General features: G+C 41.0%; 1 protein-coding gene across 3 annotated transcripts in view; it reads right to left on the bottom strand.

Moving 5' to 3' along the window:
* LOC136753490 (uncharacterized) overlaps positions 1 to 16,718 on the bottom strand; it is a 38,373-nt gene that overhangs the window by 9,563 nt on the left and 12,092 nt on the right. For 2 of the 3 annotated variants that reach the window (XM_066709635.1, XM_066709634.1), the window contains exons 4-8: positions 5,921 to 5,992; positions 4,970 to 5,118; positions 3,221 to 3,361; positions 1,906 to 2,021; positions 541 to 624 (exon numbers count right to left, since the gene is read on the bottom strand). In XM_066709635.1, the coding sequence (XP_066565732.1) occupies positions 541 to 624; positions 1,906 to 2,021; positions 3,221 to 3,361; positions 4,970 to 5,118; positions 5,921 to 5,992 (562 nt within the window). The remainder of the gene's footprint in view (positions 1 to 540; positions 625 to 1,905; positions 2,022 to 3,220; positions 3,362 to 4,969; positions 5,119 to 5,920; positions 5,993 to 16,718) is intronic. The other variant, XM_066709636.1, reaches the window with a different exon arrangement.

A 16,718-nucleotide genomic window follows, 5' to 3' on the forward strand; every position in this document is an offset into this window, starting at 1 on the left:
AGCTCATAGACAACCAATCTGATGCTTAATATTAGGTTTTTCCAGGACCAAATGTTGCAACCATTGCTGTCTTTGTGGGATTTAAATGGAAGTTATGGGATTTTCCCCAAAGAATCTCAAATGAATAACAGCTCTAAACCTGTTCAATTTATTTCCATTTGGATCCGTGGACTGTAAAGTAATCCTTCTGCTTACGGAAAGAACAGCACAGGACGTCACTGCATGTTTTCTTTTGGAGTCTTATTCATTTAATCTGCTTGAGAATAATTTCTCATCAGCGCTTCACCTCATTTTGAAGCTTATTGAGATGTTATTGACTGCCCTCGTCTCACTAAACATGTAACTCAATACAAGTTACTAGGATCTCAGGGAACAGGAAATTATTCACATCATTGTTCCGTATCCCTTGACATGTACTTAAATGAATTAGCAAGCAAAAAAATACAAACTCCCTTTACTTATAAGGGGCCATTAAATACAGTGGAAAGAAATGTGTTTAGCCTAGTACATGATGTATTTACTCTTCAATACAAATATGACCTTTTTTCTTTTTCTTCTTCTTCATTGCAGATCCTGTTCTTGTTTCAAGCCTTGAAGGGGCGCTATAACTCTGCCTGCCCAGCTCTGAGGGAGGAGAGGAAAAGTTAGGCAAGCAATGGTCAGTTGCATTGAGTTATAGAGCAGTCCTGTTTCCTATACGGATCTGATCTACAATGCAGAAAAACAAACGTTACTTGTCCACACTTTATTTGATGTTTCAGGAAACTCTCACAAATTGTATATGACAAATGTAGATGTCCTAGCCACTGCACTGCACTGAAAAAAGGGGCCACACAAGCGGCCCAGGTGAATTATCACCAGAGGACTTAACCTCTGTGTTTGGAGAAAAAGTGATTCAGACTGCATACCTGACATTGCATTCCAGTTCATATGCCTAAATGATCGGCTGCTGATCACAGTTTTAACAGACTGTCATGGCAGTGAGTGAGCATTGTGCTATGTCTCATTACTCTGATGTCCTGCATGTTCTAGGTATCTCTAAAATGCACCCCTGTTTCATGTGGTTACTGTGAATAATACAATGGTTTTACAAATAGTTTAGGAATAGAATAATTTGAAAAGGAATAACTGAGAGTCGATTCAGTTCACAGCCAGCTGTTCACCTCCTGAGTTTTCACTATGAAACAGCTCTTGGAATCGCTGTCTGTATTCATAAAGGGCACCAACCACAATTAAACAGGAAAATAATTTTTTAGGCAATGTGTTTTTTATAATCCTCCAAAAACAGTAATATCATCTGAGGCGCATTAACTACCACACAAAGTTCACATGAGCGTAAGACAGTGCAGGCCACCGAGTCCAGATGTCTACACTTGATTTGAAGAAAGTGTTAAAGAAGGGTAGAGAAGGTTGTGTGTGCTAGTTTTTTAATATCGGTGCTGCTGGCAAAACATCTAAACACGCTGCCTTTTGTGGCAATAATAATCCTATGACTAAACAGTTTTTTAACAGAACTTTCAAGACCCATAAACCAGACACACGCATCTGCTGGACTTTGTGCATTTCTGATCTTGACTAAAAAGGATAGCTAATTTGGTAAAGAGGGTACAATCTTTTTTCAGTCAGGTCTGCAAAGGCTGTGGCAAATTGGTTTGCGTTACAATCAGTTACAGTATAATACAGTCCTCCATGAAGTCCCACCTCAAAGCATTACGATGACCATGCTAAGTGAGCAAGCCTGATACATACACCCTAAAACATGCCTGGTCTGGGGACAGCTGGGTTGGGAGTGGATGAAAGCAACATTTCTCAACATTCAGGATCAGATATTTTAAAAATAGATAAATGCATTTTTTAATTTATAAAATGAGCCTTTCCACATTAAACAGCACACTTTTCACTTACCTTCCACATGCTGCGACTGTTTAGCGGAAGCCATGTTTTCTGCATATTCAGCCATCTCAGTGACCAAAGCTATTGCCCCCTCACTCTGCAGTTCATTCCCATTGACATACAGGTCTCTGTGGAGGAATAAAACAGTATCTCACTGACAAACATATAGCATTGGAGAGGGATGAACTGCCAAGCAGCAGTGCCGACGAGTTAGCAGAACTAAATACAATAGCAAAATCCAGACTGTAAAGAAATTAAGATTCAAAGAAAATTCATATTACATCACTCATACTCTAGGTGAGTGTGTAGCACCCCTGACCAATCCAACATGCTTCTTTCAGGATTCTCACATGTACAAGTCAAACACACATTACCTTATTTCAATCAAGATGTTACAAAATGGTCACTCATTTACCTTTCAGGTCATCAATCTCCCACAAGGCATTATACTCTGGCACCAGTGTGTACTTTCTGTAAGTGCTAGCACATACGAACATTTCTACAAATCCAATGGATAACTCAAAACAACTGGCACCAAAGTACCCAGCTCAGCAAATCAGCATTCCAGGGCTGCAGAACAATCATGTCAGTTTGCACTCTTATCTCTGACCATCTGCCCTAGCAGTCTGTAGGCACGCTTCAGACACTTTACCCTTTATTTCAGATTGTTGCAATATGGAGGGAAATCAAGATTATTATTTATATTTCTTGGCAGATGCCCTTATCCAGTGTGACATACAATATATCACATTATTTTGTCATACAATTACCCATTTATACAGAGTTTTTATTGGAGCAATCTAGGTAAAGTGCTCAAGGTTACAACAGCAGTGTCCTCCACATGGGATTGAACTCACAACTTTCCGCTCAGGAGTCCAGAGCCTTAACCACTACTTCACACTGCTGAAAGGCAATGGACAAAAGTTCTCACACTAGATTCTTAAGTAAATACAGGAGTGGGGTAATACTTAGGTCTGTGGACCTGTACAATAGACTGCACAGAGACTCCAGCCTAGGAGGAACAGAACAATAGAGGTGTGTCCTCGGTGTAACAATGAAGCCCAAAGTCATATTTTCTATGATTAATCCAAGAAGAAGAGTATAGAGACTGAAAAGCAGGCCTCCCTCTTTGAAACAGAAAAGAAACATTCCACAGCAGCACCAGTGAAGCCAACGTAGATTTCTAATATTTTCTATAAGGTCTTGTGGTCCACAGTACATCCTAGATTTGGAGTCTTGTTCTCTCAAATCCACTTCATCCTTCTTGTCAGACCCTTAGCAGTGTGAGGACATTTAAATTCAACAATTAGAATGGGCACAGGCCAACCTTATTGCACTTTTGGTGACAAGTGCAGCCAATAGGGATCCACTGCCTGGGCCCAGTTTGCAGTAACATAAACTCAGTGAAACAACGTGATTGTTTCCTTCAAGTGCATTCAGCAGTCCTCTCACTCCTTCTTCTCCAAATCTGAAAAAAACATAGATTACAGTTGCTAGCATTGTTATTCACATGGTATATTCCAAACACCCACAGAAGCTGGTTAAAAAGCAAACAAATGACATGTGAAGTAATTAATGGGAAGGTAAAGATAATGAATATAAGGAAATAAGGGGACAATTGATCAGTATAAAAGAGGCTGTTCAAAATGACCACATAGGACACCTGATGGTTAAAAAAACATCAGAGGTTATTTTGATAAACCCTCAGCAAAGACAAAGCCCTTCCTATTCATCTACTGTTTGAGACTAAGATAAGAAAGTGTATAGTAAGTCTGCTTAGAAAGAAAGTAAACCTGATTTTTGAAGCAACCACACCGTGGAACACAGGAAAGGGAACGCTTACTTGTTTGTTCTTTTTATATGAACTTAGGAAGGACTTTGGGCCTGTGAAACATAATTGCTCAGTTTTGTGCTTTTATGGTCACACCCTGAAGCTAAACAAAAACAAACATCAGTTCCAAGCAAATCTTGGTCTGGAAACTTTGCTGTATATGCATGATGCACAGTGAAATTGAACTGTCTTATGAAAACAAGCTGTCTCTAAGGGAGAGATTCTTTTTTTAAGTTAATTGTCAATATTGTCTTTCAAAGGTGAATTGGTGTCTCCATTTGAAGTTCCAAATATTTTACAAATCCCAAAGTTTTGTTCTGGGCTGTTTTATACATAACATCATTCCTGTATAACAAAACTAAAACACATTGAATCATCTGTAGCCATTCCTTGTTAACTGCTATTTTGTTCTTTGTTACTAATCCTATACAATAATGGAAACCAGCAAAGTACAACCTCTGGCATAATCACATAATACATTTATACAGAGCTGCTAATAAAGATCATATGCAGATCCTGCCGGACCCCTTCTGTAATTGCACCACGACAGGATCATATGTCCAAGGATTGGTAGTACAAATACCCCCCCCCCACCCCAAATCTTTTGTTCACAAATTAATTTAATTCAAAAGGGATTGACTCAGGGTGCGGGATATCACTGTGTTACATCCAATTTCTATATCTTTGAAATTCTGCATATGTAGGATTATATTCAGGGCTGAGATAAGGAAAAAAAATAGTTTTCATAACCCTCCAGTTTTGTCCATTTGATATTATGATGTAAAAGTCTGGTATATTTTAAAAATAAACTGTTCAAATGCATTTAATTTAAAGTTATATATATATATATATATATATATATATATATATATATATATATATATATATATATATATATATATATATATATATATATATATATTACACTGGGTTTGGTTAATTTGAACAGTACATTGCAGCAGACAGCACAACACTGAAGCAGCCCAATCTTATTTTGCAAATGTCGGCCAAGTAAGGTCACTGTATATGACTGTACGTTTGACTGTACGTTTGTTTAGATTTGTGGTTGAAAGTATTTAGCGATAATCCCAAGATCTAATTGATTAAATGAAGTGTTTTTGTATGACGTCCAGTATATAATGTAATCGATGTTTCAGTTGTACACAAATATATATATTTTTTATATTATCTATCTTCTTAATCTCAACCACAAAAAACTCCCAGAATATCCTCATAAATACTTACTCGTTGTAATCCAGATTAAGAGAAGTTAAAGAGCTGAAATTCACTGCTTTCCCAAGCCTTTCCAGAGACCAGGCATCGATTCCACAGTCCAGTAACTCCAGATGGCTGAAAGGATAGTAGGTGCGCCCCCGCTTTTCCAGGATTATGGACTGCAGCGTTAGAAATAAACAACACAGTGAGGGGATTTTTAAAACACAGCAAACGTTTTTTTGTTTGTTTCTGCTGAGCAATTTGGAATCATCAATTACTTATCTATTTAACATCAGTCTATATAGATCCACTGCTGGCCTCCCCAAGATGCTTCCACTTGCTTCAGTCTACAACTTTGCATATATATGTATTTTATTGGGTTCTTAATTTTACATTTGGCTTTTTGCAGCATTGTGTTTTTTCCTAATATGACACTATTTTCAAGAGTTCACAGATTTATCTGTCATGGATCTAAGGATTTTGCTGGGTATTGTTCAAACTGGCCAACATTTCTCTGATCAAATCTGACATGACAATGGACTTATATAAAAGACAATTTATTATTAACCTATTAACTTGGTGAGGAAATGCAAAGAAACCATAGTCAAGTTGTTGCCGGAGCTCGTACTGTATTCAGTTGCGTCATAGTTATGGTACTTGCACATCTAACTTTCAAACTTGCCCCAGGACTGCAGGTTGCTTATTCCATGAGATCAGATGTTATTCTCTGTTCAACTTTGCAATAACATTGACGTCGTGCACGAGACACATGCAAACAATTTAACACAGCAGTTCAAAAATTTAAGTAAACATTTATTATGTGGGGGAATAAACAGCCAAAGTTTCACAGATTTATATAAATAATTGGTACGCTATAAAGTGCGACTCATTAATTACTTTAATGGGCTAAATAACAGCACAACTCATTAAAATGGCACACAACTTCATCATGAACAGTTATTTGCTCTTATTGTCACATACCACGGGACACGGGAACTTGGGGACCCAGTTGCGTTGCGTGGTAGAGGTGGTCAGACAGGCGTGGGTCGGATACTGGCAGGACAGGGCAATCAAAGGTAAGGCAAAGACGTGGTCGTGGTCACAGGCAAGGGTCAGGCGATCAGGCAAACAGAATAACAATGAAAGTCGTGGTTGGAAGGTAAAGCAAGAGGCTGAGGATTCAAGGATATATCAAGGCATGGGGAGACTGACTTGGAATTGTAGGTGAACTGACAAAACTTCACAAAGACAGAGTGTGAGTGAGGGGTTTATATGTGGAGCAGAGGGAAGCAAGAAACCATGTTGAGAGGTGCAGGGCCAATGGGTGATTGAACACGAGTAAATGGTGTTCAGGAATGTTGATTGATTGATTGAAGGGATCTGGTAAGGAAAGATGAATGTGACATCTAATGAGGATATGTGGAGGTGCATTTAGACAGGCATTGTGACATTACCTCACATCTCCATGATTGGCCTCAGCCAAATCAGACCTGACATGGCTGGGACGGCCATGGGGCCGAGGAGCAGGTGCAGTGGGATGAGTAGCATGAAAGTCATAAATGAGGGAAGGGGTCAAAGACATCAGTGGCAGGAACCCAGGAGCGCTCCTCTGGACCATAACCCTCCCAGTCCACCAGATATTGCAGGCAGCCCCGGAGGCGATCGGAGCGGAGCAGGGGGTGCACCGCATCAGCAGGACCATCATCCAGATCCAGAGGGGGAGGAGGAGGAGCAGCAGGAGATGAGACGGGCAGAGAAGGAGAAGGCAAGGGATCCAACACCACAGGGGACTTAGTTTCTTGGAAGGGAGCTTCATCTTTATGTCCCTGGTGGACAGCCAAAACCTCTTGTCCTGGCAGATATGATACGCTTTGGTTTTCTGATGGCGGATCACGCTTTGCAGCCAGGTGTGAGCCGCTTGCCAGACCACAGCACTATGATAAAACCAGTAGTGACAGGACATCTGTGGCTGACACCTGGGTGACCAGAGGCAGGAGTCGAGTGGATCCACCACAGATATTGGGGGCGCACGGAAGACGGAACATAGGTCTGCTTTGCTGGACACGCGGAAGGAGCTGGATCAGAGGCGAGTCCGTGCTGAATCTGGTCCCAGATGTTCCACTGAATGGGAGCCAGAATGCAGGAGGGAGACAGGATGGATTCTGCAGACTGAGGAGCAGGAGAGGAGTCAAGCTGGCTAGAGGGGGAATCCGCTTTGATGTTCTTCAGTTAATGTCAACTGGAAGCCAGTGAAGAAAAGCACCCAGCGCGCCGGTCGGGTGTTGAGACATTTCACTGACTGGATGTACTTCAAGTTGAGGTGGTCAGTCAGAACCAGGAAGGGATGCTTGGAGCCCTCCAGCCAGTGCCTCCATTCCTCAAAAGCCAGCTTGACAGCAAGGAGCTCATGGTTGCCGATGTCGAATTTGCACTCTTCCGGTGACAACTTTCGGGAGGAAAAAGCACAGGGGTGACGCTCGGGCGGCTGTCTGTGTCACTGGGAACGCACAGCCCCCATTCCGGATTCAGAAGCATCAACCTCCATGACAAACGGGAGAGAGGGGTCCGGGTGTCTCAGGATGGGAGCTGTCTAAAACAGCGTCTTGTGGCAGTGGCAGAGTCCATCCGGGTGAAAGCTGGGGTGGATCCCTTCAACAGAGAGGTTAGGGGAGAGGCAACAGAACTGAAATTGCGAATTAACCGCCTATAGAAGTTCGCAAATCCCAGGAAGCACTGCAGTTCCTTCCTTCTCTAGGTCCATGTGCACGCCACTGACGTAACCCAGGAAGCCCAAGCCCTGGCGGTGGAACTCACACTTCTCCACCTTGACATAGAGCCCGTTTCTCAGCAGACACTGGAGCACCTGCCGCACCTGGGAAATATGTTCAGAGAGGGAGGAAGAGTAAATCAGGATGTTGTCAATGTAGACAATGACGAAGTGATGCAGGAAGGATCTCAGTGTCTTGTTCATGAAGGCCTGGAACACAGAAGAAGCATTGGCGAGACTGAACGGCATGACCAGGTATTCATAATGGCCCGTGTTAGTGATGAACGCTGTCTTCCATTCATCCCTGTCTCGAATTCGGATGAGGTTGTAGGCGCTGCGCAGGTCCAATTTTGTAAAGTAACAGGCTCCTCGAATCTGCTCCAGGGCAGCTGACACTAAGGGCAGCGGGTACAGGTACTTTACAGTCACTGCGTTGAGCCCCCTGTAATCAATGCAGGGCCGAAGACCACCGTCCTTCTTAGAAACGAAAAAGAAGCTGGCGGCGGCAGGTGACATGGACAGACAGATGATTCCCAGGTCCAGAGCTCCTTGATGTACTCCTCCATGGCCTGTGACTCTGGGAGAGAGAGAGGGTAAATGCGACCCCTGGGAGGGGAGGTACCCGAAAGGAGGTCAATGGCACAGTCCCCAGATTGGTGCGGTGTCAGACGGGAAGCCAGGGTCTTGCTGATCACCGCCCCAAGGTCTGTGTATTCAGGGGGGATGTGTGGCGAAGCAGACAGAAGGGGGCTCTCTATGTGTGTAGCCCTACAGGGATGAGACAGGCATCTATTGAAACAGTCCTGCCCCCATGAGATAATGTCCCCGTCAGTCCAGGAAATGACCGGGTTGTGGTGTGAGTGAGCCATGGCAGGCCGAGTATGATGTCCGCTCCAGGAGTGTCAATCACCAGTAAGGGGAGCTGTTCGGAATGCAGCAGACCAATGGACATTGTGATGGGGCTTGTCTTTTGGGAAACTGGGCTGGAACTGATAGGTTGGTTGTTGCTGCCAGGGTCCAGAACTTCAGGGTGTAATCCGCAGCAGATGAGGGGCCCTGGGGCAGTGGAAGGAGTTGTTCCCCGGCGTCTCTTCCCTCCACTGGGTGATGAAAGTGCTTAAGGTAGGTAGTCAAGCACCTTGTCATCTCACCCTGTTGCTCCCAGACAGCGGAAGCCCGCCTGAGCACTTTCCCAGTCAGGAGGGTGACAATGAAGGTGATCTTAGCCTTAGTGGGGAAGGATGTGGGCGGGTGAGCAAAGTACAGCATACATTGCAGTAGAAAGCCCTTGCAGTGGTCTGGGGAGCCATCGTATTTCCCCAGAACAGCCAGCTGGACAGGAACTGCAGGGGCAGCAGCAGGAGCTGGGGCAGCTATCACCGGGAAAGCAGGTGATTGCTCAGGTAGGCATTTGAGAAGCTGGTCCAGAGCAGTCTCAATCTGCCGGAGCATCTGCTAATGTTCCCCAAGTGTGGCCCTCTGATAGGCGGCGGTGGTCAGCACCGCTGAGTCCATTTGGTGGCGATGTTTTCTGTCATGTCCCACAGGACAAGTGAACAGGGGGACCCAGTTGCGGTACATGGTAGAGGGATGGTTAGACAGGCGTGGGTTGGATACCGGCAGTACAGGGCAATCAAAGTTAAGACAAAGACATGGTCCTGGTTACAGGCAAGGGTTGGCGATCAAGCAAACAGAATAAGAAAGAATGTCCAAGGTCGTGGTCGGAAGGTTAAGCAAGAGGTTGAGGATTCAAGTATATATCAAGGCACAGGGAAACTGCTTGGAATTGTAGGTGAACTGACAAAACAGAGTGTGAGTGAAGGGTTTATATGTGGAGCAGAGGGAAGCAAGAAACCAAGTTGGGAGGTGCAGGGTGAATGGGAGCAGACAGTGATTGAACAAGTGCACATAGTGTTCAGGAATGTTGATTGATTGATTGAAGGGAGCTGGGAGAAGTGACTAGTAAGGAAGGGTGATGGCAAAATCTAGTGGGGATATGTGGAGGTGCATTTAGACAGGGATTGTGACACCTATATTCTCTTATAAAGATCGTTCAGCATAGCACCAATATGAGCTTTGATAAATATATACAGTGGGGGAAAAAAGTATTTGATCCCCTGCTGATTTTGTACGATTGCCCACTGACAAAGAAATGATCAGTCTATAATTTTAATGGTAGGTGTATTTTAACAGTGAGAGACAGAATAACAACAAAAAAATCCAGAAAAACGCATTTCAAAAAAGTTATAAATTGATTTGCATGTTAATGAGGGAAATAAGTATTTGACCCCGTCGACTTAGTACTTGGTGGAACAACCCTTGTTGGCAATCACAGAGGTCAGACATTTCTTGTAGTTGGCCACCAGGTTTGCACACATCTCAGGAGGGATTTTGTCCCAGTCCTCTTTGCAGATCCTCTCCAAGTCATTAAGGTTTCGAGGCTGACGTTTGGCACTCGAACCTTCAGCTCCCTCCACAGATTTTCTATGGGATAGAGGTCTGGAGACTGGCTAGGCCACTCCAGGACCTTAATGTGCTTCTTCTTAAGCCACTCCTTTGTTGCCTTGGCTGTGTGTTTTGGGTCATTGTCATGCTGGAATACCCATCCACGACCCATTTTCAATGCCCTGGCTGAGGGAAGGAGGTTCTCACCCAAGATTTGATGGTACATGGCCCTGTCCATCGTCCCTTTGATGCGGTGCAGTTGTCCTGTCCCCTTAGCAGAAAAACACCCCCAAAGCATAATGTTTCCACCTCCATGTTTGACGGTGGGGATGGTGTTCTTGGGGTCATTCCTCCTCCTCCAAACATGGCGAGTTGAGTTGATGCCAAAAAGCTCGATTTTGGTCTCATCTGACCACAACACTTTCACCCAGTTCTCCTCTGAATCATTCAGATGTTCATTGGCAACTTCAGACGGGCCTGTACATGTGCTTTCTTGAGCAGGGGGACCTTGCGGGCGCTGCAGGATTTCAGTCCTTCACAGCGTAGTGTGTTACCAATTGTTTTCTTGGTGACTATGGTCCCAGCTGCCTTGAGATCATTAACAAGATCCTCCCGTGTAGTTCTGGGCTGATTCCTCACCGTTCTCATGATCATTGAAACTCCACGAGGTGAGATCTTGCATGGAGCCCCAGACCGAGGGAGACTGACAGTTATTTTGTGTTTCTTCCATTTGCAAATAATCTCACCAACTGTTGTCACCTTCTCACCAAGCTGCTTGGCGATGGTCTTGTAGCCCATTCCAGCCTTGTGTAGGTCTACAACCTTGTCCTTGACATCCTTGGAGAGCTCTTTGGTCTTGGCCGTGGTGGAGAGTTTGGAATCTGATTGATTGATTGCTTCTGTGGACAGTTGTCTTTTATACAGGTAACGAGCTGAGATTAGGAGCACTCCCTTTAAGAGAGTGCTCCTAATCTCAGCTCGTTACCTGTATAAAAGACACCTGGGAGCCAGAAATCTTGCTGATTGATAGGGGATCAAACACTTTTTCCCTCATTAACATTCAAATCAATTTATAACTTTTTTGAAATGTGTTTTTCTGGATTTTTTTGTTGTTATTCTGTCTCTCACTGTTAAAATACACCTACCATTAAAATTATAGACTGATCACTTCTTTGTCATTGGCAAACGTACAAAGTCTAGATACAAAGAGGCATGGGTGGGCCGTCCTCTGATATGTGGACTCGTAATGGGCAGATTAAACTCATGCTTAAACAATCACGTTGCGATTTTGGTGTTTCTACAATTTTCATAAAAAATATATATTCCCGTGGGATCCCAAAGTATTTGCTGCATCAAAGTTTGGGCCAAATTGCCTAAAAAAAATAGTTGTCTCTCAAGGACAGGGGCGAGGAAGTATATAAAAAAAGAGAACAGCAGGGAGGTTTTCCCAAATTCCTTAAATACACATATACAAATACAAACTAGTAAAGCTGATAAAGCATTGGGGACAAAGCTACTAACAAATATGAAGCAGATGGGCGTTATTGACAAATTCTCACAAGTAACAAATGTGTATGGTCTTTCTAATACTTTTCTTCTCACAGTCACAGCACTAGTTCAACTCTTTTGACCTGACAGTGGCATTTAAGCATAGACCAGTTGTCCATATAAATTCAGTTATACTATAAATGTATGGCTTTATATGATACTGTTGTCAAATATAACAAATACAACACACAAGAGTAAAGCATATTGCTCTAATCACACACTACTAGAAATGCATGTGTGCGCTTCTATATATGGTCCTACAAACAAACATAATATAAAATGCATTGGTTAAGAACTTGGCGTGCTATTATGCCAGTGTATTTCATTATGTTACAGTATAAATGTCTTATTATTCCAAGTAACAGAGGAACAATTATTATATCCAGTTTCTAAGGACTCTCTAAATTTATGAAGAAAAGAGTTTCAGCATTTGGTGGTAAACTAATATCGGCTCAAAGAGAATGCAAGTTAAGTCAATTTAAGTTAATTAGCACAGGAATGGAAGAAAAAGCATGACATCTCCCAAGACATTACATTTATATTTAAATTTTTAATTTATACTTCTCAGCCGGCTTGGTCATAGGGAGACATATGTCTAAATTAAGAAGGATAATTAGGATTTATCTGCAGTTACTGCTGCATGCATTTAATTTTCTTGCCAAATTCTGAAACAAAGGCATCCTACTTTGAAGCAATCCAGGTGCCTCTGTGCATTTAAAATAACATATTTTTTAGTACTAACATGCATGCGAGAACAAAAACTGAACTTTTGTGTCTTGGTCAAGCAAACTCCTGGGAGCATGCACTTAATATTAAGCAAATTAAGGGAGACGTGTCAATATTTAAGATATGTTGCTAAATAAGATGGTGGACAAAATGTCTTTAGTAATAACAATGATTCAGATAATATATTAACTAAGGTATTAAAAACCACCAGGCTGAAAACTGTATGAGATGAGACCGTTTTTAAGATAAGTGTTAGATACCTTCCTCAACTGCAATAAAGGCTATTGGAAATACACAACTGCTGCTTGGAATGGAATATGTGAAAATACATCTGACACTTTCCTCTCGCCAAATCACTTGTCAGTGAGACTTTATTCTCTCTGTCTCTTGGGATTTTTATTTTTTATTTTATTTCTCTAAAGATGAAAGAGCTTTGCCACTCATGAACGCTGGCCCCACTCATTAATCCATGCATTTTAAAATAACTGCTACATCCAGTACAGGGTCGTGTCGGGCCCAGCGGTTGGGACTGGCTCCATATATTATGTAAAATATAACATCTCAGAAAGCATTTCCATTGATAAAAAGATAAGCACAAATGAATTCAGCTCTTTAAATCATATAATAAATCAGAAAAATCAAAGAAGGCTGCATCAAAATGGAAGAAAGTTTGTAATTTCCAGCACAGCGCAGTCTTTCCCAGCAGTTTCCTACCACATTAATTTCCTGGTAAACATTCACTCTGACTAACAGGAAGTCAGGAAATAATAGGGGCCAATATAAACCTACTGTTAATGAGAAACAAACTCTCCTTTCATTAAATTAGGGAATAAATGTTTTATGGTTCTCATTATTGCCATTTTAAGGTTTAAGGTTACACTTAGCTGGGCATTATGGCATTGGGGTAGGGCAAATTTACAAGTTAACACCAAGCAGCAGTTTGACATAGGTAATAATGAGTGAAAAATAACTCCAGCATTACTCTAGTCAGCCAGCCACACCCCATGGGCATTACAGTTGCTGATTATCGCCTGGAATTTCTTCTCATTAATAAGTTATTTTTTTCTGTCTAATGAAATTAAACTGTATTCATTCCTATTCATCATCACCCTTATCAGCATCATCCAGCATTGTTGGCCCATTGCTGGACAAAAGCTTCCCAACGATTGTTTCACGTTCTCCTGTCTTCAGCTATCCTGACATATGAAGATTATTTTTATAGTTCATATTAAATTAAACATTTAAGGTTTTATTTTGTTTTTAAACATTTAGATACACATACACAATAATGAATCATTCAGACATTTAGCTCGGTTATATTTTATTTGGTAAGTAACAACGGTTTGCCGTCAAACTTTATGTTGTCAAAAAAAGAAATAGCCTCTCAATGCCCATGAAACAGTCCCAGTGAGAAAGCCACACAAGTTTGCGTGACCTACATGCACATTTAGCTCGGTCAAATGTTTATTCTTTAAGGAGTACTGGAATGAAAAGAATTGTTCACACAATGTTAATCTCAATTAAAAATAACAGTAATGTACAATCTGTGTTTTGCTTTCTCACCACAATACATGCCAAAGGAACATTTTGGTCTAAATGTGAAGCACTCAAGCCGTGCACGGACCTCCAGTTTGCAATGGAAGAAAATAAGGGTCGTAAAAAATAAAATGACACTGCGATCTGTCCCTTTTTTTAGCACAAGATTATTCCTCACAACTCCAGTCCCGGAGAACTCTTTCAATCTCAATCTCATATGTCAGAAGCTAAGTAGGGCTGCTGCAACTATGGCCAGTTAGTCTAATAAACGGGTAAGCGTATACATTATTTATGATTGTTTATGATTGAGGAATTGCCTGACTGTTGCCAACTTAAAGGTGGCAACTGCAGGACCTTTAGGTGAAGAGCTATCCAAGGTGCTGAACACCTCTTTTAAAGATACGCAAATAAACGATCACATATAAAATTGAATGTATAACCAACACATTTTGATATGAAATCAAGGTAGAAGATTTATTCCACTACATATATATGCACACAATCTGGATGGTCATCACCTGGACAATATTATCTAAATACTATCAAGAAAGGATGACTGATAATAATCACCAGTTGCTTGCTTTACTTCTTACAGGTGTCAAATTCAGAGATTATTACGTGTCCAAAGGCTCTTGTCCAATACTTATTTATTTATACTTAACAATTTAGGAATTTGTGTGTGTACAGCTCCTGTATAGTTTTAACTTAATTGGAAATTATTTGAAATCTACTGTGAAACACTGGCCTTTACTGAGATTTCCCTCACAGAATGCATTTCCTTATGAATAATAGCTCTACTTAAGCAATTTGAGGAAAAGTTGAAATTATGTTATTTGTCAAATTATTTAATTTAATAAATATTGTGAATTGAACTATACTTATACTATCTGTAAAATCTTCTTCAGGTTTTGTTGAACTCTGATTCAGGCAGTACACTTGATGGAGCTTAGTGCTGTGAGTGGTGTGTGTAAACATTTCTCTGCCACTTCATAAAACTCACGGTTCCTGCCTTCAGTCTGCTTCCAATGATGTGCAAGGCAGTGATTTGCAAACCGTGCTTTTCATACTTCCAGAGTGCTTGGGGGTGGTATTGACTGCCACAGTGTGATATACAAATTTTTTTCCTGCAGTATTAACATAGTAACCAGAGGCATGCTTCCATTTAAGACAAATGTAGCAAATTAGTTTCAAGGGCAAAGCTTGATCTGATGCCCAGTTCAACATCACACACTGCAGTAATTAATTAAAGACAGGGGGTAAGGAACATATTACGAGGAAGGTGTTGAGCTAATGGAACCCAAAAGCAACAGCTGTGAAGTGCGGTGCGCTGTATCGCATTTGAATGAAAAGAAGAAACGGGAATCATATATACTGTGTTACCTTTAGACTTCATAGGTTGTATCAGAGGTCATGTACTGTGCAGAGATTGTTTCATGTGAAGGACACAATTATTATTATTATTACTATTATTATTATTATTATTATTATTATTATTATTATTATTATTATTTATTTCTGAGCAAAATATAAGCGCAATACAAAGTGCAAAAATACAGTGCAATTCAAAGCATAATACATTTTACAAATTCCAGTTTACACAAGTGTTTACAATATATGAGGTCTTACATCCTGGTTTGTAAGTCAATGGCCAAGGGAAAGGGAACATAGGGGAAATCAAAATAACAATACGAGTACTAGTAACGCAAGGCAAGTAGTGTGATAAAACGTTGTAAAGTGCAATCTTACAGGAGAGTAAAGGATTGAATTACAAGTACTGTCTGAAAAGATGTGTTTTGAGCAAGCACCGGAAGGAGGTCAGTATGCATTGTTGGAATTTTTGGACAACAGTGCACCACAAATCATGACGATATTTGATGGTGGGGAGACACTCATTCATGAATGCACCCTGTCACAAATCAGAAAGTGTAACCAAGTGGTTCAATCACTACAGCATTGACAACACTTCATATTCTTCTTAGGTTCCCAAGTGCAAAATCGGCAGAACACCTCTGTGACACCCTAGCATACTAACAACTAGCAGACAAGCAAAAGTTGTGGCTTTTAGAAAGATGTTTGAACAAAGTCATGGTGGAAACCCTCCCGATATTTCTAGGAAAAGTGTTTAGATTAATAGGAAGGTGCCACAAATTAGCAAATTAACTTGAAGTCAAAACATTTTGATTACAAAATCTAAGTGTAAAGTGTGTGTAATCCATAAAACATGGTCTTTAACCTGGATTCAATAATCTGAAACACATCAATCTACCCTACGTCTGTGCCACAATACATAAAAACACTAACTTTTCTTTTCATATAGCCCTTCCTGACCACTGCTTATTATTTGCCTCCATAGATTCACATGCTTTCAATTTTGTTTTCTAAAAATGTGACCTTATTTTGCACAACATGGCATGTGTTGTTTCCTTTTCTTTTTTTCCTTTTCAGACGGTTAAAACATTTTCATATGCATCAAGTTAAATGTTTTTCAGCACGAAAAATTAGCATCAACAGTTCTGTTATGTTCTAGAAGGATTTATTGAATCTACCAAGTTTTAAACAAGGATATGTTGCAATAAGGAGTCAAGTGTGTCTGACACATAAAAGGAGTTATGAAAGCTGGATTGCGGCCATAAGTATTGGATAATCCCAATACAGAGTGTAACTGTTTTTGTACAGGATGCTATGTATTATGTCTAATAGGATTAGTCAGCTCTGATTTTGAATGGGTCAGAATAATGATGTATTAGTTAAAGGAGT

This window comes from Amia ocellicauda, chromosome 7, assembly GCF_036373705.1.
Source record: "Amia ocellicauda isolate fAmiCal2 chromosome 7, fAmiCal2.hap1, whole genome shotgun sequence".
NCBI classification, from domain to species: domain Eukaryota; kingdom Metazoa; phylum Chordata; class Actinopteri; order Amiiformes; family Amiidae; genus Amia; species Amia ocellicauda.